The 27879-nt window shown below is 47.5% G+C and overlaps 1 protein-coding gene across 4 annotated transcripts; it reads right to left on the minus strand.

Moving 5' to 3' along the window:
• Positions 1-345: 345 nt before the first annotated feature.
• LOC129832941 (MAGUK p55 subfamily member 3-like) lies at positions 346-26224 on the minus strand. Of its 4 annotated transcripts, XM_055897084.1 has the most exons (20): positions 26065-26224; positions 18961-19018; positions 18606-18724; positions 18261-18338; positions 17589-17669; positions 16436-16573; positions 16116-16197; positions 14056-14141; positions 13786-13860; positions 10703-10899; positions 9785-9849; positions 8273-8293; positions 6496-6537; positions 5171-5236; positions 4023-4184; positions 3514-3594; positions 3283-3376; positions 3061-3169; positions 2637-2765; positions 346-2364 (listed from the first exon to the last, which is right to left on the minus strand). In XM_055897084.1, exons 2-20 carry the CDS (start codon positions 18995-18997, stop codon positions 2185-2187), a joined length of 1842 nt encoding a protein of 613 aa, XP_055753059.1. In that variant the 5' UTR covers positions 18998-19018; positions 26065-26224; the 3' UTR covers positions 346-2184. The 4 variants fall into 4 exon arrangements, with proteins under 4 accessions (XP_055753059.1, XP_055753060.1, XP_055753061.1 ...); XM_055897085.1 differs by lacking the exon at positions 6496-6537; XM_055897086.1 differs by lacking the exon at positions 5171-5236.
• Between the last annotated feature and the right edge of the window lie 1655 nt (positions 26225-27879).

The raw sequence follows: 27879 nt of genomic DNA on the forward strand, positions 1-27879 counted from the left end.
TCCGTCCTCCCGTGATGCGGTTGCTTCATTTATGTTCAACTCCTGTGTCAAATGGAAATATGTATTAAATATGTTTTAAAATGCAGAATGCATGTCAGCACTCCCAAACGTCTGCTGCGTCTGGTCTCTCATCTCTGGTCTCTCATCTCTGGTCTCTCATCTCTGGTCTCTCATCTCTGGTCTCTCATCTCTGGTCTCTCATCTCTGGTCTCTCATCTCTGGTCTCTCAGTTCAACATGTGGGCTGATTCACACTCGGTTTGTACAACTGATATGCAACGCATCTGATACATCGGGGGTGTGGTTAAGAACCCTAACCCAACTCAAAATAACAATGTAGTCCAACTCAAAAGAATAGGTTTATCCAATTCAACATCTGGTAGGATTTGACTATAACAAAACATACACAAAGTAGCACGTGGTTCATCTGGTTTTACAACGGCACTTTACACATGACACGTTACAAAGTCAACATTCTGGATTTCTTAATTTACATAGCACAGTAAAAGATCAAAGAACACATTGCATGTTAAAAAGAGAACAAGATGAGAAAGGAGGATCTGGAAGCTCCTGTTGATCGTTTCAGTTCTGCACCATGAAACAAGACTTGAAGTCCGTACCCACACCCACAGAGAGAGAGAATACAGAGTCTCTAGAAGATCACCAGTAGGTCAGAACGGCAGAGCCAATATACAGACTGAGAACAGGTAGAGTTTCACCAAACGGCGCTGATTGCTTTAGTCAAGTGACAACAGTTTGACTAGCATGAGTCATTTTGTTTTTCTTGTGTATTACCTTGTAACCTTGAAATGGCTTTTAACATTGCCTCTGTAAACACCACGATAACGTCAAAGAAACACGTCACATCTGTGTGCATTTATAATGACGGCTTGAACCCACAATCACACTTGGAGGTGTCCATATACCACTAATCTCAGTGTCCTCGCCTGTAGATAAAAACTCATACAGAACAATTTAACAAGGACCCTGATGATCAAGATGGACCATAGAACACCCCCCCCCCCTCAAAACCCTATTACCCACACTGCACCTGTGTCTTAAACATGTGACTGATGTCAGCTATACAAAGTGCATTCCCTGGTACACAAAAAGGAGCATAGCATGTTTTAGTGCACTTGTGTGTGTGTGTACATGAAATCCACACATCCAGAGTCCCAGAACTGAAGTAATTCATACTGAGGATTAGACACTTAGGGTCAAAGTTCAGCAGGCTGCATTGAAGTGCTACGAGATCGTTCGTTGGCACGGTAGGAGTTGCATGTAGAATATTTACATCTGCGATTTAAATAATGAAGTTGTCGTCCTAATCATAAAATAATTGATAAAATAAAGCACTATAAAATAATATATTTATTTTTGTATCATTACATATATCCTACTGTACTATTGACAGGGTTGGTTAATCGTACTATGTATGCATATCTACTCATTCTCCAGGTATAATGGAAGCAGGTGGATTGGCTTTTGGATAACGTTTCAACAACATAACAATGGCTAGGCCTCACTCAGAATGCACTGTATCAACGAGCAACGGAAATAGGTGAGGAAACCTTACAAAACAGTCATGTTGTCTTTGTGAAGAAATTGTGTAGGATTTCCTGCAGGACTCCTGTACGAGTTTTTTGACTGTAAGTCACTTTGGATAAAAGCGTGTGATAAATGGCATATATTATTATATTAAGGGGAAACTCAAGTACTAGACACTGCGGGCCAAAGGAAGCTACAGATGACACTCCACATGGTTCCACGATAAAGATGCCTGTATGTTTGTCTGTCTGTCTGACTGACTGACATAAATAATAAAAAAAACAACTTGAATAAATATATGAAAAACATGAATTTGAACAATGGAGTGTGTGTGTGTGTGTGTGTGTGGGGGGGTGGGGGGGTGGGGGGGGGGGTAGCCAGAACAACAATCTTTCCCTTTGAACATTCCAAACACAGAAATGTTCCAAAGGGTTTTGCCACATGCCCTTCTCCCCTAGTGCCAGTGTGTGGCTGGCCCGGTATCAGGCCAGGGTTTGGGGCAGTGTCTTCCACACCCTACAGGCTGGCCCATGGAGCCAAGGGGTCCAGGAGATCAGAAAAGGGATTGGGTAGGGGTCCTGCTGGAGGAAGGGCTGGGGGGCTGTGATCCCCCCTCTGGAGGTTGGGGAGAGGGGGGTTAGGTCCGCACCCAGCAGAGGGGCACCCAGAAGGTCTCACGCTCCAGCCGCTCCAGAATGCCTCGGAGTTCTGTGCAGGCGCTGGCTGAGTCCTCCTTGATTAGGACCCGGTCGACCAGGTGGCCATACTGCTGGTCCATCTGCTTGGCTGACTGACGCATTTCCTGCAGGTCCTCATCCTGACAGATATGGATGGACGGACGGACAGACGGACAGACAGACAGAGGAGAATCAGACAGACAGACAGACATGAAAATGAGGAAGCATAAGAGTGAGCAAGGCTATAAAGGTGATATCAGATTAAGGAGAGGAGAAATTAGGAAAGGAGAAAGCATGCCACGCAAAATAAAAGATTGAGTAACAGAAAAAAGGTTAAATAGCTCATTGATACATTCATGTGAGCACATTTCAGCCTCCGCTCACTGTAACAAAAAGAGACAGCAGGTCTCACCGTCACTCGCCCATGATCTCCCCCTGCTGGTGAAGTGGCAGCACTACGACGGCGTCTGCTCTCCGGGACACGCGGCTTGACGAAGATGACATAGGGCCTGAACTCAGATGTCCGCAGTGTCTTCAGAGCCTAAGGGGCCAGGACACAGTCAGACGCAATATCACACAGTCTGCTTTGGTTGTCACACAGAGTACACAGGGTTTAGAGAACAGATACTATCAGAGAAATGTCCTCTTGAGATGTCAGAGATTCTACGGATAACTGTGACACAAGCGAATGTGGCAGCCAGCCTGACTGAAACAGAAAGTACTCTCACCAAGAGACCACAGGAGAAACGTCAGGGGCCATCATAGAATAGGGTGTGACACAGACATTATGACACAATGGGATATGCTTCACTGCAGAGAATGTGCCTTGGCCCTACCTCTGGCTGCACGTCCACTAGGCACATCTTGTTTTTGGCCTGTACAGAGCGGATAGCCTCTATACTGGTACCATACTGGTTCTCCTTGTACTCCCCATGCTCTATGAACCTAGACACACAGGACACAACTAAGCACGAAACAGACAAAACAAAGCAGAGTACTATAGAGACAGGGACAGTACGGCCCTACAGATCAGCCATATAGTATCAAAGAGAACTCACTTGTTGCTCAGAGCGTCTGCGTCAAACGCCTGTTTGGTGACAAAGTGGTATTCCAACCCCTCTTTCTCATGAGGCTTCTTGGGCCTGGTGGTATCTGGAGACACAAGTGATAGGGGGAATATCGGGAAAGCTGCGATGGTTTTACTGGTTTGGCAGTTCTTTACAAGGGTGTCAGAGGGTGTTGCCGTCAGTGTAGAAAGAAGAGGGCGAGATTCAGAAGGTGTAACTCACGCGGTACGGCCACAGCATAGCGGTGTGGGTTCTCTGCTATCACCTTCTGTTTCAGCTCATTGATACGAGCTCCCAGGGAGCCTTTGTGCGAGTGAGAGAGAGAGACAGAGAAACAGAAAGAGATAGCAGAGAGAGGGAGTGACGCAGAGTTATTTAAACAGGACTGTCAGGGACAAATCATCGATATTTGCTGAGAAAAATCCGCATCAACATCAAGTTAAGTCCAACTGATTAGTTACTGGATGTGTCGTTTGTTGTGCACTTTGATTAATTAACTTATCAGAAACCTAAATAGCATTAGGTACTGTAGATAAGACCTCACAGGCCTGGTCAAGCAGACTGACTGCTTAAAGTGAACGAAAATATGTGCTGCGAGATCGGGCTGGTTCTCACAAGCCTACCACACAACTGGAGGAAGTTGCTGTTTGTAGTATTGGCCACTAGAAGGCAGTATCATCAAAGTAGAATGACACCACACTGCCGTAGTCATCCTGAAGCTGTTGTCTTACCGATCAGAACCACCAGGCGGGGTCTCTCGTTGGGCCGGTGCTGGTAGCGAGTCACCTCCTCGTAGGTGGCAAAGTCTGGGTCGGTGGGGTCGGAGGTGGCCCCTCCTCCGAGGGATCCTGACCGGTCCTTTCGGCTCAGACGGAAACTCCTCCTCAGACCCGCTACGCAGGACAGGCAGGTGGAAGGAGCAGGGAGAGCAAAAGGGAGGCACAGGGTCAAAAGGTCAGATATGATCCTCAAGTGATTTGATACACTGTCTAACACATGCTCTTTCTACATCATGATCATCTCGAAGGCATTGTAGATAGCGCCTGTGGTTGTTCTCCCTTGGCAACTAGTGTTGCTGACAGACATTTTAAATGCACAATACCAGTGTCCTTTCATATCAGGACATCATATCAGGCTATCATGCAGATCAAACCCTGACGTAACCATACCATTACTATCACGTGTTGGTTATCCAATAACAAAGAAAGTGCAACCCTTGATAATCATGCATTAAAAACCCCCCCAGTGAACCGTGTGACCATTAAAACACGAGTGGTAAGCTGAGATCCGTCATTAATCAGTGCGTGGTACTGCAGGTTTCGACAGCCCGACCAGTGCTTATCTGGGCTGCCGGCGGCATTGTGAGATATCGACTGAATCTGCTCATTTACACGCGTGTGTCCAACACGTATCAGTCACATGCAGCTGATATCTGACAAGGGGGTTTGGCAGCTCCACTCGGACAGTGAGAAATAAGCTCTGGGACTGAGAGTGAAGCGAACACACTTCTCCTATCAATATCAAGTTCCCGCCTCTCCTTTCTCGTTTTAAAGGAGACTTGGCTTCTCTCAACGAACCGCTAATAATGCTACAGTAAAGATGAAGGAGAGAGCTTCTTTGACACGGAAGGACAATGGTCTGGTCTGTAACACATGTAAAGAGTATACAGTACAACGGAGACATGCTGCTTGACAGAGAGCTACATGAGTGGACCAGGAGGGATAGGGCAGCCGGACTCTGGAGACCACGGTGTAGTGGGAGTGACACGCACGCACGTACACACGCAGACCGCACACACAGTCTCTCCAGGCCCAAGGGTGCCCATCCCCCCTGCCTGCGGACAGTGGGAATACCTGAGGGAACAAGCCGGTAACAGTACCTGAATAAAATTCCCAGGAAAACACCTGGCCACAGGAGGGCGCCACTGCTTTACACTTAGGAGAGACTATAACTGGCATTAGAGCATCACACAAACCAGCCTCGCGCCTCAGTCTCCACACAGGGTGAAACAAGCAGCAAAACGTGCCTGGTTGGTTGAGGGTGCAATGCGTCCAACGCAGCAGGGCCCTCGTAGGGGGTGAGGATACGAGGGGTGCATCAGCCATAGCAGCAGAGGCAGAGGCAAGAGTGGAGTCTCAGGGGGATCCAAACACTGCTTCAGTTTGGGGCAAGGCAAGGGTGCTGAGTTTAATCTCCATATATAAGGAGTAACCTGATTGGTTGATGTCAGTATTCTGTGTCATTACGAGGGTAAACAAACATGTTTACCTCCTTGATTACTGGCACCCAAATGAGGTGTAGACTAATAAAGTTGGTCTTATTGCCATGGGAGGGCAGTGTTTGACTGTCAGCTGTGTTCAGATCACTCCGTGTGCTCTGCTTTTCATTCCAACTGTTTCTGGGGTATGGGGGAAGGGGAGGGGCCTCAAGATCATGTAAGGGTGAAGGAGGCGAGGGGAGGACAGTGGGAGGGCAGCAGGGGGCTGAGGATTATGGGAAAAGCGTTATATTGTCGTGCCAATGCAGTTTTAGTCTGGATGCAAACTGTATTTACCAAGGTCGGTTGCTGGAGGGTTAAATCCAATTGATAGCGCTCATTAGCAAGTAGTGACATTTTTGAATGACCTGAAATGACTGCTACTCTGGTGTCTGGGGAATTGATAATGAGCCTAATGAGCCTGTTAATACTCTGACAGAGACGCATAGCAGCCATGTGTCTCGATATCTACTGGAGATAAAACCGTTTCACGTCTGGCACTCGCACTCTATCACACCCTCTTCAGCACTTTTCTCATTACCCTAATTACGTAACGAGAGCGATTTGTTAACGACACCTGAAGGAGTGAGAGACTAAACTCCCCTCTTTCGCCCTCCCTCTTTCATATTAATCTGGTGCTGGAACGCACACTCTCTCATTCAATACTAGTCTTCCCTATCAAATGAACTGGGATCAGTTTCGTCTCCTCTCAGCATTGTCTCCCCCCGCCACCTCTCTCCTCCACCTCTCTCCTCCCTTCTCCATCACTTCCTCACACAGACACCCCGACTCCAGCCAGTCCCACCCTCAGGACATCCATACGTTCCCCAACCCAAAGCGGCATTTCAGTTAGCCAGCAGCGCACGGCAAGGTCCTGGAGGACACATAGACATCAGACGGCAAAAGAGGTAAAGGTGGCAGAAGGAGGAAGACGTGCAGGCTCTCACCTATGTACTGTCCATTGAAATAGCCCTCACAATCACAGTCCTCTGTAGGGAGGCAAGCAGGGAGAAGAGGGGGGCGGGGGTGAGCGGAGGGTAAGTAACCTCGAGGAAGGATCAGAGGAGTGGGGAGGGGGGTACAGAGGGCAGGGGGGGGGGGGGGCTGCGGGCCCCGAAGCAGGACAGGCAGGGTCGGGCAGGCGGGCAGAGGGGTGGGCGCAGGGTAGGTCACTAAGCCAGCAGGTCAGAACAGGGAGGTTTCAGCAGGACAGGCCCTCAGCCGGAGCCCGCAGCCACTGTGGCAGCCATGATGGGGAAGGTTTGACAGACACCACACAGACACACCGAGCACTTCTGGAGGCAGTCGACTGGAAAAGGGAACTGGGTCTCCCTGGTCCACACACATGGCTTTGTGAAATGGACAGCTCACAAAGCTATGGTAGCTAGCATACAAAAACCTTTGCAATTTACAACTCCAGAACTGCTGAATTCAATATTTAACCAAGCAATAATATCTGATGTCTCTGAAACTCTGGACATGCAACAAAAGTGCTGACAATGGTAGATTCACAACTCAGAGATACTGATTAGAAAATAGCTGAGAGAGAAAAATGGGGCAGGTAGAAAAGACAACAGCAGAGAAGGGAGAGGGAGAACGAGAAATCTTCTGCAAGGAGAAGAACAGGTCGCCAAGACACAGTAGAGGAGTGAGGAGAAGAAGAGGATAGCAAACTGCAGTAGACAGAACAAGATGAATTACAGAGGAGAAGAGGAAAAGAGAGAACAAAAGAATAGAAGCTGATGATGATGATGATGGAGAGGATGGGTCATTGCTATCTTTAAGGCCGTGCTTTCCAGTCTGCAGGCCTGCCTTTGCATTACACACATACAATAAGGTACGGGCTCTCAAAGTATGGGCTCTTTAAGCATTTCCATAATATGCTTTACGTAATGTTCTTATAAGGTAGGGTAGGTGCTGGTCCACGACTTAGACAGTGAATACCTTACGAAGGTTGGAGCGCATACCAGAACATTGAGTTAAGATGCTTAAAATAAAGGATTTTTTGGAGTGTGCCCAGTCCGTTATTAGAACGCACGCACGTACTCACACACACACTGCAATCGCGGTGAATCTCTATTCTGGTCTCGTAGGCTGCCTATAGTGGGGGAGGATTTAAGCTGGAAGCAGAGCAGTACAGGACCCATGGGGTCTCATCCACCCCCGCAGCACAGGCACACACACACACACACACACACACACACACACACACACACACACACACACACACACACACACACACACACACACACACACACACACACACACACACACACACACACACACACACACACACACACACACACACACACACACACACACACACCAAAAGAAAGAGAGACGGCTGAGAGCTTTGATGCCTCTACTAATATACCTTCTAGTAGGAGCCTGCAAGCCGACAGTAACCGTCCTCTCGTAGTCATACCAAGCAGTTTCAAAACACGGAGCTCAAATTGTCAAATGGAAGTCATGAGAAATATAAGAGTAATATAGAACATAAACTGTCACCACATGTCCATGTATCTGATTATGCCTAATTGTGGATGGTTGCTTGTATTCTCTGCATGTCCATGTCCTGTCTAATCACTGACAGTGGCAATAAAACTAGTGGCACACTGCCCTCATTCCCTGATCTTGGTTATGTGTGAGTGAGGGAGAGAGAGAGAAAGAGAGAAGAGAGAAAGAGAGAGAGGATTGCAGACATCTCTGCACCAGTATACCCACCGTTGTCACATCCCTGGTCATCTGAGGTAAGCAGTGAGGGAAAGGAGGATGATGAGAAATCTTTGACAAACAGTTACACAGAAACCCCAACGGGACACGGGAGATTGGTGTTATCTCCTCTCTCCATTCTCTAAAATATACCTTTTCTAGCAGGTGAGTCGTTGGAGAATGAGAGAAAAACGTGTGTGAGAGAGAGAGAGAGAGAGACGGGAATTATAGATTTTAAAGTGCACAAACTGTCTCAGTCTCAGCCTCTGTTCTATGACGTCATCGAGGGGTCGAGCCTCTGACCCACATTAAAAAGGCAACCTCAGGAGCTTCTCTAGTGGCAAGGAAGAGTGAGTGAGTGAGTGAGTGTGAGAGAGAGTGAGAGTGAGAGTGAGAGTGAGAGAGAGAGAGAGAGAGAGAGAGAGAGAGAGAGAGAGAGAGAGAGAGAGAGAGAGAGAGAGAGAGAGAGAGAGAGAGAGAGAGAGAGAGAGAGAGAGAGAGAGAGAGAGAGAGAGAGAGAGAGAGAGAGGTAGAGACAGGTAGAGACAGGTAGAGAGAGAGAGAGAGAGAGAGAGAGAGAGAGAGAGAGAGTCCACACAGGCATGGGCCTCCATGGTATAGCCGGCTAGCTGACATATTGCTAAGCTCTTGTTGTCTCCCTGGGGCTCAGACCTAATCGGATCGCCTGTGGATTATGGACCACGAAGCGCCACCGCTCTCATTGAACACTCACCTGGCCACTTCTATTCAGACATACCCAATACTATTACCCCACAACATAGAGCAGGAGAGAGACAGAGTGGACAAAATGGACATTGTTACACACTCATCCTGATAATTGGTTCTAGTCTGTTGTAGTCTCTCTCACTATAGAGACACACTTTGTGCTCATCGGCCAGACGGACCAGACATGAAAGATTGATTCATATCTTTGTGATCCCTCCCTCTCTTCTCCCCCCTCCCAAAGCCATCTCTCACTCTTTTTTTCTATTTGTTCCTCCCCCCTCTCTCTCCCTCTCTCTCTCTCTCTCTCGTCCCTTTTCAAAACACATCCTCATGACAGCAGAGAATAAACAGTCAATACTAATACTCCCGAGGACACCAATTACCAGCAAAAAAAGGGTAAATAAATGTCAACATAAAAATTTCACTCTATCGGGTGGAGAAATCTATATCTTATAAAAAACGAACATGAACCATCACTGACAAAGACGTTATACTTCAAAAGAGATGCTTGCGCTTCAGTTTGATATTGGGTACAACAGCGAACACTTGTCTGTATATCTGTACACTCTTAGAAAAAAGGGTTCCAAAAGAGTCCTTTGGCTGTCCCTATAGGATAACCCTTTTGGGTTCCATGTAGAACCCTCTGTAGAAATGGTTCTTCATGGAACCCAAAAGGGTTCTACCCGGAACCAAAAGGGCTCTACTTGCAACCAACGAAAGGTTCTTCAAAGGGTTATCCTATGGGAACAGCCGGAGAACTGTTAAGGTTATTGATAGCACCTATTTGTGGACACTTACAGGTAGGATTTTTAGGGGATTTAGGGTTCGGAAGTGTGCCAGTTTTTATCCGGTAAGCCAGCCGTCTGAGAAAATGTACAGAGGAGGACAGAAAGAGAGAAGAAATAATAGAGAGAGAGAGGGGGGGGGGGGGAGAAAGAGAGAGACCAGGACAGTGTCAGAGAGATAAACAGAGATAGGAGGAAAAGAGGCGGTGAAGGAGGGAGGCAAAGAGATTGAAAAAGAAGATTAGACCATGAGAGAGACAGAGAGATATAACACATACTGACCCCTGCCTCAAATGTGTTTTCAGTGAAAGGAGCAAAGCTAGTATGAGAGATTAAACCCATGGCTTGGCTGAGGTTCCCCTCTCTGTATTTCAGCCACCACGATTAATCCAACACAGTGTGAGTGTTTGAGTGTTTGTGTGTGTGTGTGTCCGCAATCAGGCTGCAGCCGCCGGTATCACTCCCCCCTGCTTAGCTAAGATGAATACAGAGTGGGCAGTGGGTTGGGGCTTGGGTGTGTTAATACCCCCAAGGCAGAGCACCCCCACACGTTTACATATTCATCCTATTGAGGGATTATGACACTGACATAACGGACTGTTCCCATTCCAGCATAAGTTTAGATCCATGTGTCAAGATCCAAGCTGCTCTGATACTTGATTTAAGAACACATTTGACCCCTGAAAGTGGAGCACATGAATATGGAACAGATAGAGACAGCTCTATGGCGATACCTGCACTGTTTTGAAAGCAATTCAGTCCACATACTGCACATGATATAAGAGTCCTACAGTACATGCCTAAGAGGCCTAATGTGACACAGTACAGTACAACCACTAGGCTTGATCGGATCGTTTTCATATTGTACTTCGACTCTTCTCTGAGCTATGAGCTAGCACCTGTCCATGGACCTCTCTGCCTACTGGCTCACCTCTCCTGGAAGAGTTTGGAGGGGATGAGTCCAGCCCGGAGGTTGCTGTCGCCCACCCGTTTGGCCTGCCACCAGGTGGGGTCGTCCTGGGTTACCACCTGCAGGATGTCACCTCGCTTGAAGGGAAGTCCCGCCTCCTGACAGGGCGTGGCCTTGTCATCAGCAGGGATGTAGTCAAACAGGGCCCTCATGTAGACCTGAGAGACCACACACACACACACACACACAACTGTTAAACCATCTCAGAAGTACATATGGTATGTATAGAAAATAATTGACAGATCACCTCAAACTAGAGAGAGGGAAAGTGATGCTTTTGTAAATAGATTTCAGAGTCTATCTGTGAAACTCGAGTCACATGACTTGGACTCGAGTCAGAAATATGATGACTTGCAACTCGACTTTGACACCAATGACTCGTGACTTGACTTGCACTTGAGCCTTATGACTCGACCTGACTTGATACCCTCCCCAAACTGACTTGATACCCTCCCCAAGCCCAAATATAAAAAATGATGCTATTAAAAAAAGTGTGCCGTGCATCAACTCTTCATTTAACGGATTACAGTTTGAATCGGACAGCAGCCAATCAAATTGTGCCAGCTGAGAAAAAGTTGTGCATGGAAGTGCAGAGGAACGTCGGCGGGTGAATTCAGATGGAGCCCTTGGAAAGATGATACCCCAAATTATTATTTTCCGATATAACGTCGACGCTGTATCAACAAAAAACGGATTGCAACTTCAAAACACGCGGGAAGAAAATTACAGACGGAGGCGCAACAATTTCCAACTTTGTTTGACATTAGAAGCTGCACAAAGAACGGTAAGTCGTGGCTAATAGAGCCGACAGCTATCCATCACACGAGGTTGTGTGTTTATGAGTGTGTGTAACTTGTTTCTTTTTGCTGGCTTGTGACGTCTGGAGCCTGTATTGTTATGTGCCCTCCTCACTGCTTGCCTAGATTAGACAGATTGACTCGCCACCACGCTGTTTGGAGCTGGAAAATATCAAGTGAGCACATTTGTGGCAGAGTGCCTCCTAGAATGGTTGTGTACTCTTCCTAACCTGCTGATTACGGCGAGTGCTTTAACCTCTGATTGTGTTTATGCTTCACACAAATCCCACCATCCCCCTCTCTGCTGTCCTCTGCAGTTTTGAGCTTTCTCCTTTGATAATGAAAAACGGCGGTTTATTTCATCTGAGGCACCGCATTCAGATACAGTTTTCCAGATAGAAATGCAATACATAGATCTGTACTCGATTCTCTACACTACATGGCAAAAGCTGTGGTAGGTGATGTATTTCTATGCAATCACCCCGCACGACCCGACCCAGCCTACCACGTCTCTCCCGCTGTTACAGGGGGGTCTTTCTACCCATGTATTTCCATGGAAATATAATGTTTATTTGGAAAGCAATAAATATATAGATATTTTTAAAATCATTCATTTGCGTAAATGTAATATACTAACTATTACTCTACTTGTTAAAAATATGAAGTGGTATTACATTTGGCGACGAGGACATTATGACTTGTTTAGGACTCGAAACTCAAAGTTTAGGACTTGAGACTTGACTTGATACTTGACGGTCTTGACTTGAGACTTGACTCGGACTTGCCTGTCTTGACTTGGGACTTGAGTGCTAAGACTTGAGACTTGCTTGTGACTTGTAAAACAATGACTTGGTCCCACCTCTGCTATATATACAAAAGTATGTGGACACTCCTTCAAATTAGTGGATTTGGCTATTTCAGCCACACCCATTGCTGACAGGTGTATAAAATCTAGCACACAGCCATGCAATCTCCACAGACAAACATTGGTAGTAAAACGGCCTTACTGAAGAGCTCTGTGACTTTCAATGTGGCACCGTCATAGGATGCCACCTTTCCAACAAGTCAGTTCGTCAAATTTTTGCCTTGCTAGAGCTGCCCCGGTTAATTGTAAGTGCTGTTATTGTGAAGTGGAAACGTCTAGGAGCAACAACGGCTAAGACAAGCCACACAAGCTCACAGAACGGGACCACCGAGTGCTGAAGCGTGTAAAAATTGTCTGTCCTCGGTTGTAACACTCACTACTGAGTTCCAAACTGCCTCTGGAAGCAACGTCAGCACAAAAACTATTTGTCGGGCGGGTCATGAAATGGGTTTCCATGGCCAAGCAGCCGCACACAAGCCCAAGATCACCAAGCTCAATGCCAAGCGTCGGCTGGAGTGGTGTAAAGCTCGCCGCCATTGGACTCTGGAGTGATAAACTACGCTTCATCATCTGGCAGTCTAATGGACAAATCTGGGTTTGGCGGATGCCAGGAGAACACTACCTGCCCCAATGCATAGTGCCAACTGTAAACTTTGGTGGAGGAGGAATAATGGTCTGGGGCTGTTTTTCATGGTTCGGTCTAGGCCCCTTAGTTCCAGTTTAAGGAGATCTTAACGCCACAGCATACAATGAAATTCTAGACGATTCTGTACTTCCAATTTTGTGGCAAACAGTTTGGGGAAGGCCCTTTCCTGTTTCAGCATGACAATGCCCCATGCAAAAAGCAAGGTCCATACAGAAATGGTTTGTCGAGATTGGTGTGGAAGAACTTCACTGGCCTGCACAGAGCCTTTAACTCAACCTCACCAAACACCTTTAGATGAATTAGAACCTAGACTGCAAGCCAGGCCCAATCGCCCAACATCAGTACCGACCTCACTAATGCTCTTGTGGCTGAGTAGAAGCAAGTCCCTGCAGCAATGTTCCAACATCTAGTGGAAAGCCTTCCCAGAAGAGTGGAGGCTGTTGTAGCACCAAAGGGGGGGACCAACTCCATATTAATGCCCATGATTTTGAAATGAGATGTTCGACGAGCAGGTGTCCACATACTCTTGGTCATGTAGTGTGTCTGAAACACGTCTCGAATTACACCTACACATCTCAGTGCATGTTGGCACAAACTGTTTTAATTCCTCTGCCATTGACTCTGTATGTGTGAGCCTGAACCCAGGTTGTATTCTGACCCGTCCTCCATTCCAGAGCAGCTGTGTCTGTGTTTGTCTGTACTGAGCGTGCCCAGACCGCTGTGTTGTGTTCCTCACCTTGCTCTCCTTCAGACGGTCCTCCTCCTTAACGGCTGGGATTATCTTCAGGGTGATGGAGCCCTGAGACTGGGACTGAACGGCAACACACAGAGAGGAGCAGGGTGTGAGCCTCACAGAAATACAATTCGAACACAATTTCAACTCCTGCGTCTTCCCAACAGAGTTGATGCTGCATGCATTGCCAACAGAAATCAAGGGAAAACAGCGCTGCTGGAGCTGGTGGTCTAACATAACAGGAAGACATGAAGTATTCTACTCTAGTCTCACCAGAAGCTGACTGATCTCATCAGGCCTCTTGTGAATGATGGAGATGCCGTTGACCTCCCGTAGCTCGTCTCCTACATGGACCAGTCCTGGATGGAGGGGAGGAGGTGGTGAGGGGAGACAACAGGCGAGCTGTAGTAGAGATCTATGCCTGTGTTCCAAATGGAACCCTATTCCCTAAATGGCACCCTATTCCCTATATAGTGCACTCCTTTTGACCAGGGCCTATAGAATCTGGTCAAAAGTAGTGGACTGTAATAGGGATTAGGGTGCCATTTGGGTTGCACCCCGTATCGTGTATCGAGGAGAACTTGCACAGCACTGTATCAGTAGCAGGTGTACTATATCAATCATGCCACTATTAACTGGGATGAGATATGGACAATAGGGCTTGGGAGTGGTGGTATCACTCTCCTCGGTCATGATCTACTGCAGTCACAACAGTGAAACCTGACAAAGAGGGATGAGCGATGGGATCAATTCATCTCATTACCGCACAGAGGGAGAGAAGGGGAGGGAAGGCAGAGAGGGAGAAAGGGAGAGAAGGCGAAAAGGAGGGAGGGTAGAGAGGGAGAGAGGGTGAAAGGGAGAGAAGGAGAGAAGGAGGGAGGGTATCGAGGGAGGGCAGAGAGGGAGAAGGGGAGGAGGGCAGAAAGGGAGAGAGGGAGAAAGAGAGCGAGGGAGGGCAGAGAGGGAGAGAGGGAGAAAGAGAGTGAGGGAGGGCAGAGAGGGAGAGAGGGAGAAAGAGAGTGAGGGAGGGAGGGCAGAGAGGGAGAGAGGGAGAAAGAGAGTGAGGGAGGGAGGGCAGAGAGGGAGAAGGGGAGGAGGGCAGAAAGGGAGAGAGGGAGAAAGAGAGCGAGGGAGGGCAGAGAGGGAGAGAGGGAGAAAGAGAGTGAGGGAGGGAGGGCAGAGAGGGAGAGAGGGAGAAAGAGAGTGAGGGAGGGAGGGAGAGAGGGAGAGAGGGAGAAAGAGAGCGAGGGAGGGCAGAGAGGGAGAGAGGGAGAAAGAGAGTGAGGGAGGGAGGGCAGAGAGGGAGAGAGGGAGAAAGAGAGTGAGGGAGGGAGGGCAGAGAGGGAGAGAGGGAGAAAGAGAGTGAGGGAGGGAGGGCAGAGAGGGAGAGAGGGAGAAAGAGAGTGAGGGAGGGAGGGCAGAGAGGGAGAGAGGGAGAAAGAGAGTGAGGGAGGGCAGAGAGGGAGAGAGGGAGAAAGAGAGTGAGGGAGGGAGGGCAGAGAGGGAGAGAGGGAGAAAGAGAGTGAGGGAGGGAGGGCAGAGAGGGAGAGAGGGAGAAAGAGAGCGAGGGAGGGAGGGCCAAACGGGAGAGAGGAAACAGACAGGCACATAAGCACATAATGTACAGTACAGAGAAACAGACAGATGGTAATGCCCCTTTTTCTATTGACGACCCCCCCCTCACTCTCACACACACACACACACTACACACACACACACACACACACACACACTACACACACACACACCAAACATATTAAAGACACGCACGTCTGCTGATGATATTTCCATGGTAACAGCAGCGGTCAGCTCGTTGGAGAGAGAGTGTGTAATGTGTGATATGTGATTGGCTCTCAGGGGAAAGACAGAGCACAGCTTCAAACAGCCTGATAACGACGGAGATCCTCGTTTGTCTGTCTCTCTGTCTACCATTATCTCTCTCTCTCGCTATGCTGCTGCTTTAATCTCTGCAGCATCTCGGAATCATCAGTGGAGGATTCTCCCAGCTGCAGTTTCTATACAGGATGTTACCGTTCAAATGTATATCCACTGACATACTTTAGGCTACAGTATACTGCTGCATAGAAGGCCATTTATATCCAGACCTCTGATTATTTGTCGAAGTTACATTGTCTCGGTTAGCCATGCTTTCAGACATATTATGTCTGGTAATATTATCTGAGCAGTCCATAGATCTCATTTGACAGACCAACAAAAACATACTGTCATGTCTGTGCAAGTTACAGAGGAAGGGGATGATGAATCAGGACGTGTCAGACAGTATGGGTTAAGACCAGACACAGAGAGGGACAGGATGGGACTGAATCACTCACCACTCCGGTCTGCAGCCCCGCCCCTCATGATGCGGGCCACGATCACAGACCCTGTGGTCTCATCCCGTCTGATGGTGGCCCCCTGGAACAGAGAGAGATGGATGTTTCCTCCTCCCGGGATTGTATCCTCATTCTTCCCATCTATTCTTTCTGTTCCTTCCTTGTATTCTTTTGTTTTCTTTACAATCAACCAATCAATCAACACAGCCCCAGTCCCACTTCCCACTTCCCTCACCCCTATATCTCCTCATCCCCTCATCCTCCCATCCTCTACAATTGTATCTCTTCTCTCTGTCATCCTCTCTGTCACAATGACTCACCAGTGGTTCCTTGTTCTTGACCAGTCTGACAATCTTCACTGACTCCTCCTCCAGCTCGTCCTCGAAGTCGTCAGGCAGTGGTGGCAACACGGGGTCAAAGTTCTTCTGGGCAACCGTGTCATGAACTGACAAAACTGCCTGATGGGAAATGACACAGAGAGAGATGGATTAATGTTAGAATTGCAGAACTGCATTCTGAGCAGTGGTGTAAAGTACTTATGTAAAAATACTTTAAAGTACTAAGTCGTTTTTTGGGCTATCTGTACTTTACTTTACTACATTCATAAAGAAAATTATGTACTTTTTACTCCATACATTTTCCATGACATCTAAAAGTACTCGTTACAGTTTGAATGCTTAGCAGGACAGGAAAAGGATCACACACTTATCAAGAGTGGTCATCCCTACTATCTCTGATCTAGGGGACTGTCACGTGTATTCCCTCTCTGGCCTCTGGGTCACCAGACTGTTGATTATTACACGCACCAGCCCTTATTGACACTCACCTGGACTCCATCACCTCCTTGATTACCTGCCCTATTTACGTCACTCCCTTTGGTTCCGTCCCCAGGCGTGATTGTTTCTGTATCTGTCTCTTGTTCTGTTCATGTTTGTTTATTTATTAAATGTATTCACTCCCTGAACTTGCTCCTTCCGACTCTCAGCGTACATCGTTACAGGGACTCACTAAACACATGCTTTGTTGGTAAATTATGTCTGAGTTGGAGCGTGCCCCTGGCTATCCATAAATACAATTATTCTTTTTTGAAAATGTGGCCTTCTGCTTGCTTAATATGAGGAATTTGAAATGACTCATACTTAAGTACATTTGAGCAATTAGATTTACTTTTGATACTTAAGTATATTTAAAACCAAATACTTTACGACTTTTACTCAAGTAGTATTTACTGGGTGACTTTCACTTTTACTTGAGTCATCTTCTATTAAGGTATCTTTACTTTTACTCCAGTATGACAATTGGGTACTTTTTCCACCACTGATTCTGAGTGTACCAAACATTAGGAACACTTTTGTATACTTAGTGTACATAGAGGTTGACATAGATTGAGCGATCCAATGCAAATGGATGCATGAATAGCCACCCCACCTTCCATAACCAGGTCTCTCTGTGTGTATTGGGTGTTTTGTTTACCTTGAGATGGGGGGACGTCAACAGCTGTAGGAGTTCCTTCTCCTCAACACTCATTGGTCCACTCTGCAGCTCCTCTGCCACCTGCCGCCAAATCACAAGAGAGCTGTCAGTCAGACCATGACCTCTGACCTGGTATAAACCTGTGTGTCCAACAGTGTGGGTTTGGGATATAACTGAAAAATGTAGCAGATATATACTGAAAGTGTAGCAGACTGTTAGTAGTCTGGAATAGAATCCACAAATATAGATATATATACTGTAGAGTTGCACGGCTGTTGCCTAAAGCAGCAATAAACAGAGTGTGCTTGCACACACAAATACACACACAGGAGAATAAGCAGCCAGGACTTATGGCTCAGCACTTTCCCACTTAACTGGCGTGAGGAGAGAGAGGAGAAGCAGGATGTGGAGAGAGTCTCATTAGTGTTTAGATGAATCAGCAATTTCAGACCACAACACATTACCGCACGGTAACCTAATAAATCTCCGTACCTCACTACCTGCCTCTACCGCTCCTCGGTCTCAGCAAACACACTGGGACTGACTCTATAGGACGGGCGCTTCACACGTTGGCAGTGTGTGTGTGGTGTGTGTGTTCCTTGTTTGTGTGTGTGTCTGTGTGCGTGTTCCTTGTTTGTGTGTGTGTCTGTGTGTGTGCGTTCTTCAACTTACATCCTCAGCCAAGGACGCGGCGCTGTGAAGGACAGGTGTAGGACTCTGGCGCTCGTACTGTCTCAGCTTCTCATGGATCTGCAACACGCAGCCAATCACAGGAGAGGTCAGGGAGGTCCAACACACACGCACGCACACATACACAAATTAAACAACATAAGGTGTACCATAACTTCCATTAACATTGGCAACGTTGCCATCTGACACAGCGGCTGCATTAATTAAGGTGAGGTTTATCTAAAGTTCCATGTATAATACTTTTGACTGGTACTGTATATATATAGTTATGTCCCCCCCCATTTCTAAAACAAAAGATGTGCCCCTGCTACCCAGTCTTATGTGTACCTTCATGAGGTAGCCCAGGCTTTTCTCACTGAAGACGTCTTTGAGGAAGACCATATCCTCCTTGTGGTTGGCATCAGGACGCAGCTGGGATGTCAGAAGGGCCAGAGTCTCGTGCAGGCCTGCGGAGGAGGAGAGGAGGGAGGGAGGGTGAAGGAACCGGGATCCGTTTTTCTTTACATCCTCAGATCGGACAGAGTAATGTAATCTATAATAATAGATACCATTCAGCAGACACTTTTATCCAAAGAGATTTTCAGTCAAAACCCGCTACCCTGGACAACTAAGCTACATAGTACGCCTGGGATTCGATTTTGATCCATGAAGGTTGCAGCATGTGTGGTGTATTTAATCTCACCTGTGCCTGCTGAGAGGACCGGCATGGCTTCTTTCATGGGTCAGCAAAAAGGTGAGGCCTGGCAGAGAGAAGCAGAGAAAATGGATGAAAATGAGTCACATACTCCCTTTAGTTCTCTTCATCTCATACACACTGTGTTATTCCTAAAGAGAATGTCACTGGGTTGAAAACTGTTTAAGGGCTTTGCAGACAATTTTAGGTGATCCTAAAAGTGCTGCGTACTCTAATGAGGTGTGTACCTCCGTGTGTGTGTGTGTGTGTGTGTGTGTGTGTGTGTGTGTGTGTGTGTGTGTGTGTGTGTGTGTGTGTGTGTGTGTGTGTGTGTGTGTGTGTGTGTGTGTGTGTGTGTGTGTGTGTGTGTGTGTGTCCTTTCTGCTTCGTCTGTCCACTAACACCAATAACACAACCACATCCTTTACACTCAAGTCTGCTGTCCGCTGTGGGAGAATCATGACGATATGCCCCTTTAAACAGCCATTCCTTCACTGTCAAACTAACAATGAATGCCCATAAAGCTCCCTGGTCTGTTGGCAGGGAGAATTATGGCATGTCCTGGATGAAGCATGTGGTAGAACCTGTATGTGGTTCTACCTAGAACCTTCTATGAAGGGACCTACCAATAACCATTTTATCATCTAATGGTTCTTACTAGAACCCTCCATGAAGGGTTCTACCGAGAACCCTTTTATCTTTGGAGGGTTCTTACTAGAACCCTCTATGAAAGGAGCTATAAATCAGCAAACAGTGATTGTGCCCATAGAAATAGATGTGGCGCATGCTCATAGAGGGCGCTGGATGTTCCCCAATGCTGGAAAGGGGGCCTGAGTGAAAACGTTTGGGAACCCCTGACCTAATACAGGGGTGTTAGGAATCTCCTGGTTTACAGGCTACATCAGTCCTGCAAGTAACATTATGCTGGCTTGCAAATTGATGTTTAATTCCTATTGGAATCAAGCCAGAGTTAGGATATCCAACAATTGGAATTTTAAATCACCTGCAACCTCTGTTCAGAATGACTGCCATGGTAGAAAAGATTAAATACTGAGACTATCTCAGTCATCTTAACTGGAAAAACCATCTCAGTAACGGGTGCAATAAGTCCAACTAACAGATTGGACTAGTTTAAAAAAATTTATGCTCTTTATCTTTGTGTAGCATAAAATGTATCAATCAATCAATGTACATGCAAACACACAGACATCAAAACAAACAATTCTGAAATTCACCTTGCAATAGAGCATGCTGGGAAAAGTAGAACCCTTCTTGCTTTCCAAAGAATCATCAAAGAACCCTTTCTTCCAAAAACGTGCCTTAGGATGTTAAAGGTTCTAGTTAGAACCCTTGTCTTCCAAAACGGGTTCTTCATATCAAAACAGTTCTTGGTAGAACCCTATCCCTCTGCAAAGAACCCTTCTGGAAACCTTTTTTAAAGAAGTGTACACACATACAAAAAAACACTGATTCCAATACAGCATCAGCATATTTCTCCCAGCTCCCCCAGCCCTCTCTCTTCTCCCTCTTCTCCTGGGGTAACCCAGGCATACGGTACAATAATGTACAGTAACGCAGAGTAATATTACACCAGGCCTACGGATGAATCCCCATCTCCACTCCTCTTTATGCACTCCATCTTTTAACCTGCCTACATCACAGACAGCCACCCGGTATACTCCCTCCCAGACTACTGTGTCCCAACCGGCACCCTATTCTCTATATGGTCCACTACTTTTGACCACAGCCCTATGGGCCCTGGTTGAAAGTAGTGCACTATTGGAATAGAGTGCCATTTGGAACGCATATCTAGACTGTGGGTGGCATAGTGTCACTGTACTGTAGACTATATTCAGCCACTGTTGCCAGCAAGGCCCGTGTTAACACTGATGCCACCACTACAGCCTCAGTTGATTCAATACTATTGTAACGCTATTGAAATTCAACTAACAGTTTTACAGGCTTGAATAAACAACAATGACCACTTCTGCAAGTGCATCTTATGCATCTGAATTACCCCCATTACACCCATAAAAACACAGACACGCACACACACACACAGGCAGATCCATTCACAGGTCGCACTCACACTCACAGATGCCAGGCAGGCACTTCAAACAGTGAGGCCACAAAGGACCTGACTTGTTCAAGCTAAACACAGAATCCCCAGCATCAACTCAGCCAACCAGCTAGACAGACAGAGAGAGAGAGAGATAGAGGGAGAGAGAGAGAGTGTGTGAGAGAGACATTTTAAATGAGATTTGAAATGTCTTTATTCCTTTGGAACTTTTGTGTAATGTTTACTGTTCATTTTTTATTGTTTATTTCACTCTTGTTTATTATCTATTTCAATTGCTTTTGGCAATGTTAACATGTGTTTTCCATGCCAATAAAGCCCCTTAAATTGAATTGAATTGAGAGAGGGAGAGAGAGAAAGGGGGCGAGCGAGAGAGGGGCGAGAGAGAGAGAGAGAGAGAGAGGGGTGAGAGAGAGAGCGAGAGAGAGAGAGAGAGAGAGAGAGAGAGAGGGGTGAGAGAGAGAGAGAGAGAGAGAGAGAGAGAGAGGGGTGAGAGAGAGAGCGAGAGAGAGAGCGAGAGAGAGAGAGAGAGAGAGAGAGAGAGAGAGGGGTGAGAGAGAGAGAGAGAGAGAGAGAGAGAGAGAGAGAGAGAGAGAGAGCGAGAGAGAAAGAGAGAGGGGTGAGAGAGAGAGAGGGGTGAGAGAGAGAGAGAGAGAGAGAGAGAGTAAAACAAGTAGCTGTAATAGATGGAGCTGGAGGGGAAGAGGGGAAAAGGAGGAGGTAGGCGGCAGAGCAAGTGGACGGAGAGATGGATGGAGGTGTTTGTCACTCACCTGCGAGGGGGTTGATGCTAAACTTCCATGTCAAACCAAAATAAAACATAGTATAGGGTTGGATAACAATGCATTGCCCTGTTCTCTCTCTCTCTCATGCAAAAGACTGACACCTCCATGGCCCACTTTCACATCTCTCTTGGCAGAAAAAGAGCTTCCACTCGTGGAAACGGTTATACAGCATAATATATGTGATATATAAAAGCTGTATTTGATGTTTTATAAGGACAGGCGGCATTCAGCTCTGCATGCACAATAAACTAGTGAGGTGGAGCGTTCTTCATGTACGGTTTAAGCGGGAACAACAATAGCTCTTTACAGGTCCAGCGCTGCAACCCAGAGTGTATTCTCCTAGTGCGCTTCAGATCCTTCCTCACCGTGCTGCTGCGACGCTCCATCATTACAGCGGGCTTGACTCCCACTGAGACAGCAACCAGCTCATGAATTATGAACAGAGAGAATGAAACAGTGGGAGAGGGATGGAGAGATGAGAGAATGAGGAGGTTAGGAGGGCGGGAGGATGGAGGCCTCTTTCTTGTTTAGTACCTACTGTGAGAATAGAAACTTCTATTCCCAAGTGCCACACCACAAGGGCGGCCATTGTTCACTAATAAACTGAAGACAACAAGAAGAAACACGAACACAATTCTTTCTTGGAGATACACAAGAATGACAGTCGGTAGCAATCTAACTGATGCAGTATACATAAGAAATAAGGCCCGAGGAGGTGTGGTATATGGCCAATATACCACGGCCAAGGGCTGTCTTAAGCATGACGCAACGCAGAGTGCCTGGACACAGCCCTTAGCCGTGGTATATTGGCCATATACCATAAACCCCAGAGGTGCCTTATTGCTATTATAAACTGGTTACCAACGTAATTAGAGCAGTTAAAATACATGTTCTGTCATACCCGTGATATACTGTCTGATACCACGGCTGTCAGCCAATCAGGATTCAGAGCTCTAACCACCCAGTTTATAATCAAGGACAACTCGTGACAAAACCCTGCATGAGAGCTTCAACATCAACGTTCACTTACATGTGTTATATGTGCCTATTACCTACGATGGGTATGTAATCCTTTTAAAAGTTCCCCTCCTCCCTCTAACCGCTCCTTTGAACAGCAGAGTCAGTGGAAGGGGACCAGAAATAGAGAGATCATTTTCTTATGTGCAGAGACTGAGATGAATAAAGACAGGGTGTGAATGCCTAATAAATCGAAGCACAAAGACAGCCGAGAGAATTGGCGCTGCAGAGAGAAGAGAGCAAAGACAGGCTCACAGTGCCTCCAACACACTTATCATCCTCTCAAAGGAACACGTGAAAAACCACGCAGTCACAAAGATACACACAAATATGAGGTTAGAAAGAGAAAGGGCCTCTAAGACGTGCACACAGAAAGACACCTGAGGACAGGACATGGAAGCACGCACAAACAGAGAGACATGCACACACACAGCGCTTCGCAGGCCCACGCGGTGCCTTAGCAAGGTAGCAGAAGCATCAGTACCTTCGGTCGTAACCAGGCGATAATGAGGGTGTTGATTAGAGGCCTGACAACCCACAGGAGGCTGCTGAGGGGAGGACGGCTCATAATAATGGCTGGATTTTAGTGAATGGACTAGTATCATGAGTTTGACACCATTCCATGTATTCCTTTCCAGCCATTACTGTGAGCCCGTCCTCCCCAATTAAGGTGCCACCAACCTCCTGTGCTGATAGCAAGGTTGTAACCTTGGCCTGGGTAGACCTGCCACAGCCTCAGCCTCTCTCTTGGAACAGCAGGGGTCTCCTAGTCTGACAGGCACCATACTGTGTGACAGACACCATACCGTGTGACAGGCACCGTACTGTGTGACAGGCACCGTACTGTGTGACAGGCACCATACCGTGTGACAGGCACCGTACCGTGTGACAGGCACCGTACTGTCTGACAGGCACCGTACTGTGTGACAGGCACCGTACCTTGTGACAGGCACCGTACCGTGTGACAGACACCATACCGTGTGACAGGCACCGTACTGTGTGACAGGCACCGTACTGTGTGACAGGCACTGTACCTTGTGACAGGCACCGTACCGTGTGACAGGCACCGTACTGTGTGACAGGCACCATACCATGTGACAGGCACCGTACCGTGTGACAGGCACCGTACCGTGTGACAGGCACCGTACCGTGTGACAGGCACCGTACCGTGTGACAGGTACCATACTGCTCTACAACCCCATCGCTCCAGGCAACGAGATACAGGGGTCATAGGCTTCTACATCTGCATTGCTCGCTGTTTGGGGTTTTAGGCTGGCTTTCCGTAGAGCACTTTGTGACAACGGCTGATGTAAAAAGGGCTTTTATAAATACATGTGATTGATCAATAGGCTAGAGTATGCCCCGGAAGAAACATCAGCAGAACATTGTCATCATCTTCATCATTTTAACCACCAACCACGTCAAAGACTACACTCCATACTATAGCATAGATTATAATGACTCTACTAGATTTAACGGAATAGAACAGAAACCAGCATACTGGATAGGAGCAGTGTTAAGCAGAGGACAAATGAGTAGGGGACCATCCCTAGGTGAATATGAATGTACAGCATCTTTACAGCAGTGAGAGGAGCTTGGTACCCCACTGCACATAACTGCACATAACATAATGTTGTCTCTCTGTCTCTCTGCTATCAACCCGACCCAGCACCATTTGTTCCTTCTCTATCAACACTGCATCCATAAGAGCCCCTCAGGCAGGCTACTACAGTACAGCCACCGTATGCTACCTGCCCGCCAGGCCCTTTTTAGAGTGTTACGTACTCCTCAACGTATGTTGTTGTTGTCGTTCTAGCGTTGTCACAGCAAACGACAGCGATTTCTGAGAGCAAAGATTTTGTGGCTGGGCTGATGACGTTGGGTGAGAATACAGCATGAGGAGAGCCTCAGAGGGCTGCTCTAGTGGACATACTGTACGTAGACTAGAAGCTCAGTGATCTATGGCGGTAGGGTGCGCGTGCGTCCCAAATGACGAAACAAATCTGTTGTAACAGATTACCGTTCGGAGAAGGACGAGTTCACGGTTTGGGTCAACACTGTCTGTCCCAATTTTAGGGTCAACTGCTTCCGTTCTGAGCCTGTGGGTTTATATTATGCATATGGTGGGAAGTGACATGCAGGCAGCAAATGTAACGTTGCAGGCACCAATTGCTGTAGAGAGTGGCCTGATGCCAATACCAAATAGCTTCTAACTAACTATGTCAGCACATCAACATTCTACACAACAGTGAGTGAGTGGGTGATGACACGAGGTGCATACAAACTCTAAAATCAGTGAGTGATGACAAACCTACCACCCCCCCCTGCACCCACGTACCCCTGCCACCACACTGACTAAGTGATGAACAGTTTCTTACTGACAGCCCTGATCAATAATGAGGCAGACTGTGTCTTGTCTAACACCTCTGCTCTACGACACTGGCTACTGTCTGCACAAACACTCAACTAATCCACTGCCACTAAACAGCACTGACAGCAGCGGTTAGCAGACTTGGGCAAGGTCCAGATGTGTCTTTCACATGCAACACACGCTACCCTCACTACTGGCCCCTCAATCTTCCTCTAATCGACATGTATTTTACAGCAGCTGGGACATGTACCTTGGCAAACAGCCAAAACCCTGTCTCTTTTGTACAATCGCACGCACGCACGCACGCACGCACGCACGCACACACACACACACACACACACACACACACACACACACACAGAGAGAGGTGACGACATCAGGAATCTCATGTTGAGAACACACAGGAGAAGTAGCAGTGTGGTCCAGGTCGCAGTGTGGTCACCATGTGTAATATGGAGGAAAACCTTCAGTGTTGACATTTCACATCCTCCTTGCTGCATGGTGTCAGTCAAACACACCCCGTGCCTCTTCTCTTCTCCATCACACACTAAAACATCCACACCGTTCTAATGGCCAGGCAGGCTCACTTTCCTTTTCCTCTCTTCCTCTCCCTCTCTCCATCCCCACTTCCTCTGTCTGCGTAGCATCCTCTGCCTGATGCGCCCTCTCTCCCTATTCCTCCCTCCTTCTGTCATCCTCCTCTCTCTCTGCAGTGCTACGATGCTCTGCGTTCCTCCAGTCGCCGGCCGGCCGGCCGAGAAGGAACACAGTGTCTTCCTCTAGCTGACGCTTCACAGACAGACTAGAAACACAAAACATCAGGAGCCGACCTGACAGTAATGTACACACAGACGTTTCCTTACCGTTCTCTCTGTCTCTCTGTCCTCTCTCTGTATGTGTCTCTCCTTCCTCACTGCAGCCACACTGTTTCTCTCGCTCCGATTCCTCCCCCGGCTTCTGCGCTCACAAACCTGCTGCTACAGAATGTCCGCCTCCTCCCTTCTCTCTCTCAACTCTCCCCTCACGGTCCTCCCTCCCCTCCCCTTTCACCACCCCTCTCTCTCTCTCTCTCTCTCTCTCTCTCTCTCTCTCTCTCTCTCTCTCTCTCTCTCTCTCTCTCTCTCTCTCTCATGAGACTGCTTTGGAGCTGTATTGGAGCTGACAGCTGGGATCTTTACATTGCTATCTGTTATGACATATGCAGGGCATACTGTATATGGTCAGTACCCTCCAGAACAGAGCATCTATTCTCCTCCGTTAGCCCTCTCTCCCTCTGTTTTCTCAATCCCTCTCTCCTATCCTCTCCTTTCTGCCCTCCTGGATAATTGCCTTCACCCGGCTGTCTTCGATACTCTGCTCATTCTCTCTCTCCTTTACAGTCAGTCTAGAGGATGAAAAAGAGACAGAGAGAGAGTGCTGTCCCCTCCCCCTCTCCTCCTGTGTCGGTGCTGCGGCTGCTGGCTGGCTGAGGCTATGGACGATGGCTAGCTAGCGGCCGCTTCTCCTTTGTCCGCTAACGTGCAGCTCTCTCACAGAGACACACATCGTCTGAAGAAGGGGTTCCCCCCCTGTATTCTCATGGTAATAAGTGTGTGTGCTTTTGTGTCATGTGAGGATTTCTCCCAGGGTCCTCGGGGTAACAAGTGAGCAGCACAGCAGCACAGCAGCACACACCCCCCCACACACACACACAAAGACAGTCATGATTCTCAAATAAAGAAACACATTCTCACATATTTGTATTTATTTTATTTAACCAGGCAAGTCAGTTAAGAACAAATTCTTATTTACAGTGACGGCCAAACCCAGATGACACCGGGTCAATTGCGCACCGTCCTATGGGACTCCAAATCACAGCCGGATGTGATACAGCCCGGATTTGAACCAGAGACTGTAGTGACACCTCTTGCACGGAGATGCAGTGCTTTAGACCGCTGTGCCAAACAAACAACATAAACAGACCTACACACATCATTAAAGGATGAAGTTGTGACAGACAGACATTCCTCTGTCTTAGTGTGTTCTCTGTATGTTATGACTTTGTGCACTGACACTGGGGCAAGCACCCCCCCCCCCCCCACACCCCCCCCCCCCCCACACCCCCACTCCCACACCCCCACAGACACACGCTGTTGCTGTCGTGACCTGGAATACGTGTGTATAACAGCATCATGACACCCCTGGCCTCTGAGAGGTCACATGATACGAGGGGTGTCCTCCTTCCTGCCAACAACAGACTTCGTTAATTACAGCAGAGGTCGTTATGGGTCTCTGGTCTATCTGATTCACAGGCATCTGTTAACCTCATCCTCTCTGGGGAGAAAGGATGGACCAATGGAGGGATTTGGGGAGTGTGTGTGTGTGTGTGGGGGGGGGGGGTCGTCAATAGAAAAAGGGGCATTACCATCTGTCTGTTTTTCTGTACTGTACATTATGTGCTTGTCTGTTTCTTCATAGCAAGTGGGACAAGTGAGGTTCTTCATAACCTCTCTCCTTTTCTCAGCCGGCCCTCCATTTCACATATAGGTCACAGAGACTTGGTCTGCAATTAACACGTGACACACTGATATCTCAGTCTACAAAGACAGCTGAGGGAGAGACAGACTAGTACTACCTATCTTGTGTTGTTTCTATGATTCATATCATTCAGGTTAGAATGAGAAAGAAGGATTCAATGT

The sequence above is a fragment of the Salvelinus fontinalis genome, chromosome 34 (assembly GCF_029448725.1).
Source record: "Salvelinus fontinalis isolate EN_2023a chromosome 34, ASM2944872v1, whole genome shotgun sequence".
In the NCBI taxonomy this organism is placed as follows: Eukaryota; Metazoa; Chordata; class Actinopteri; order Salmoniformes; family Salmonidae; genus Salvelinus; species Salvelinus fontinalis.

Bases quoted from the DNA above. Each gene is read 5' to 3' on its own strand.
- LOC129832941 (XM_055897084.1), bottom strand. From the start codon at position 18,997: ATGAAAGAAGCCATGCCGGTCCTCTCAGCAGGCACAG. The intron at 14,142-16,115 runs GTGAGTGATTCA...CCCTCCATCCAG, and splicing joins CGGGGCTGCAGACCGGAGTG to GACTGGTCCATGTAGGAGAC. The intron at 6,538-8,272 runs GTGGGTATACTG...GCCTCCCTACAG, and splicing joins TGACCAGGGATGTGACAACG to AGGACTGTGATTGTGAGGGC.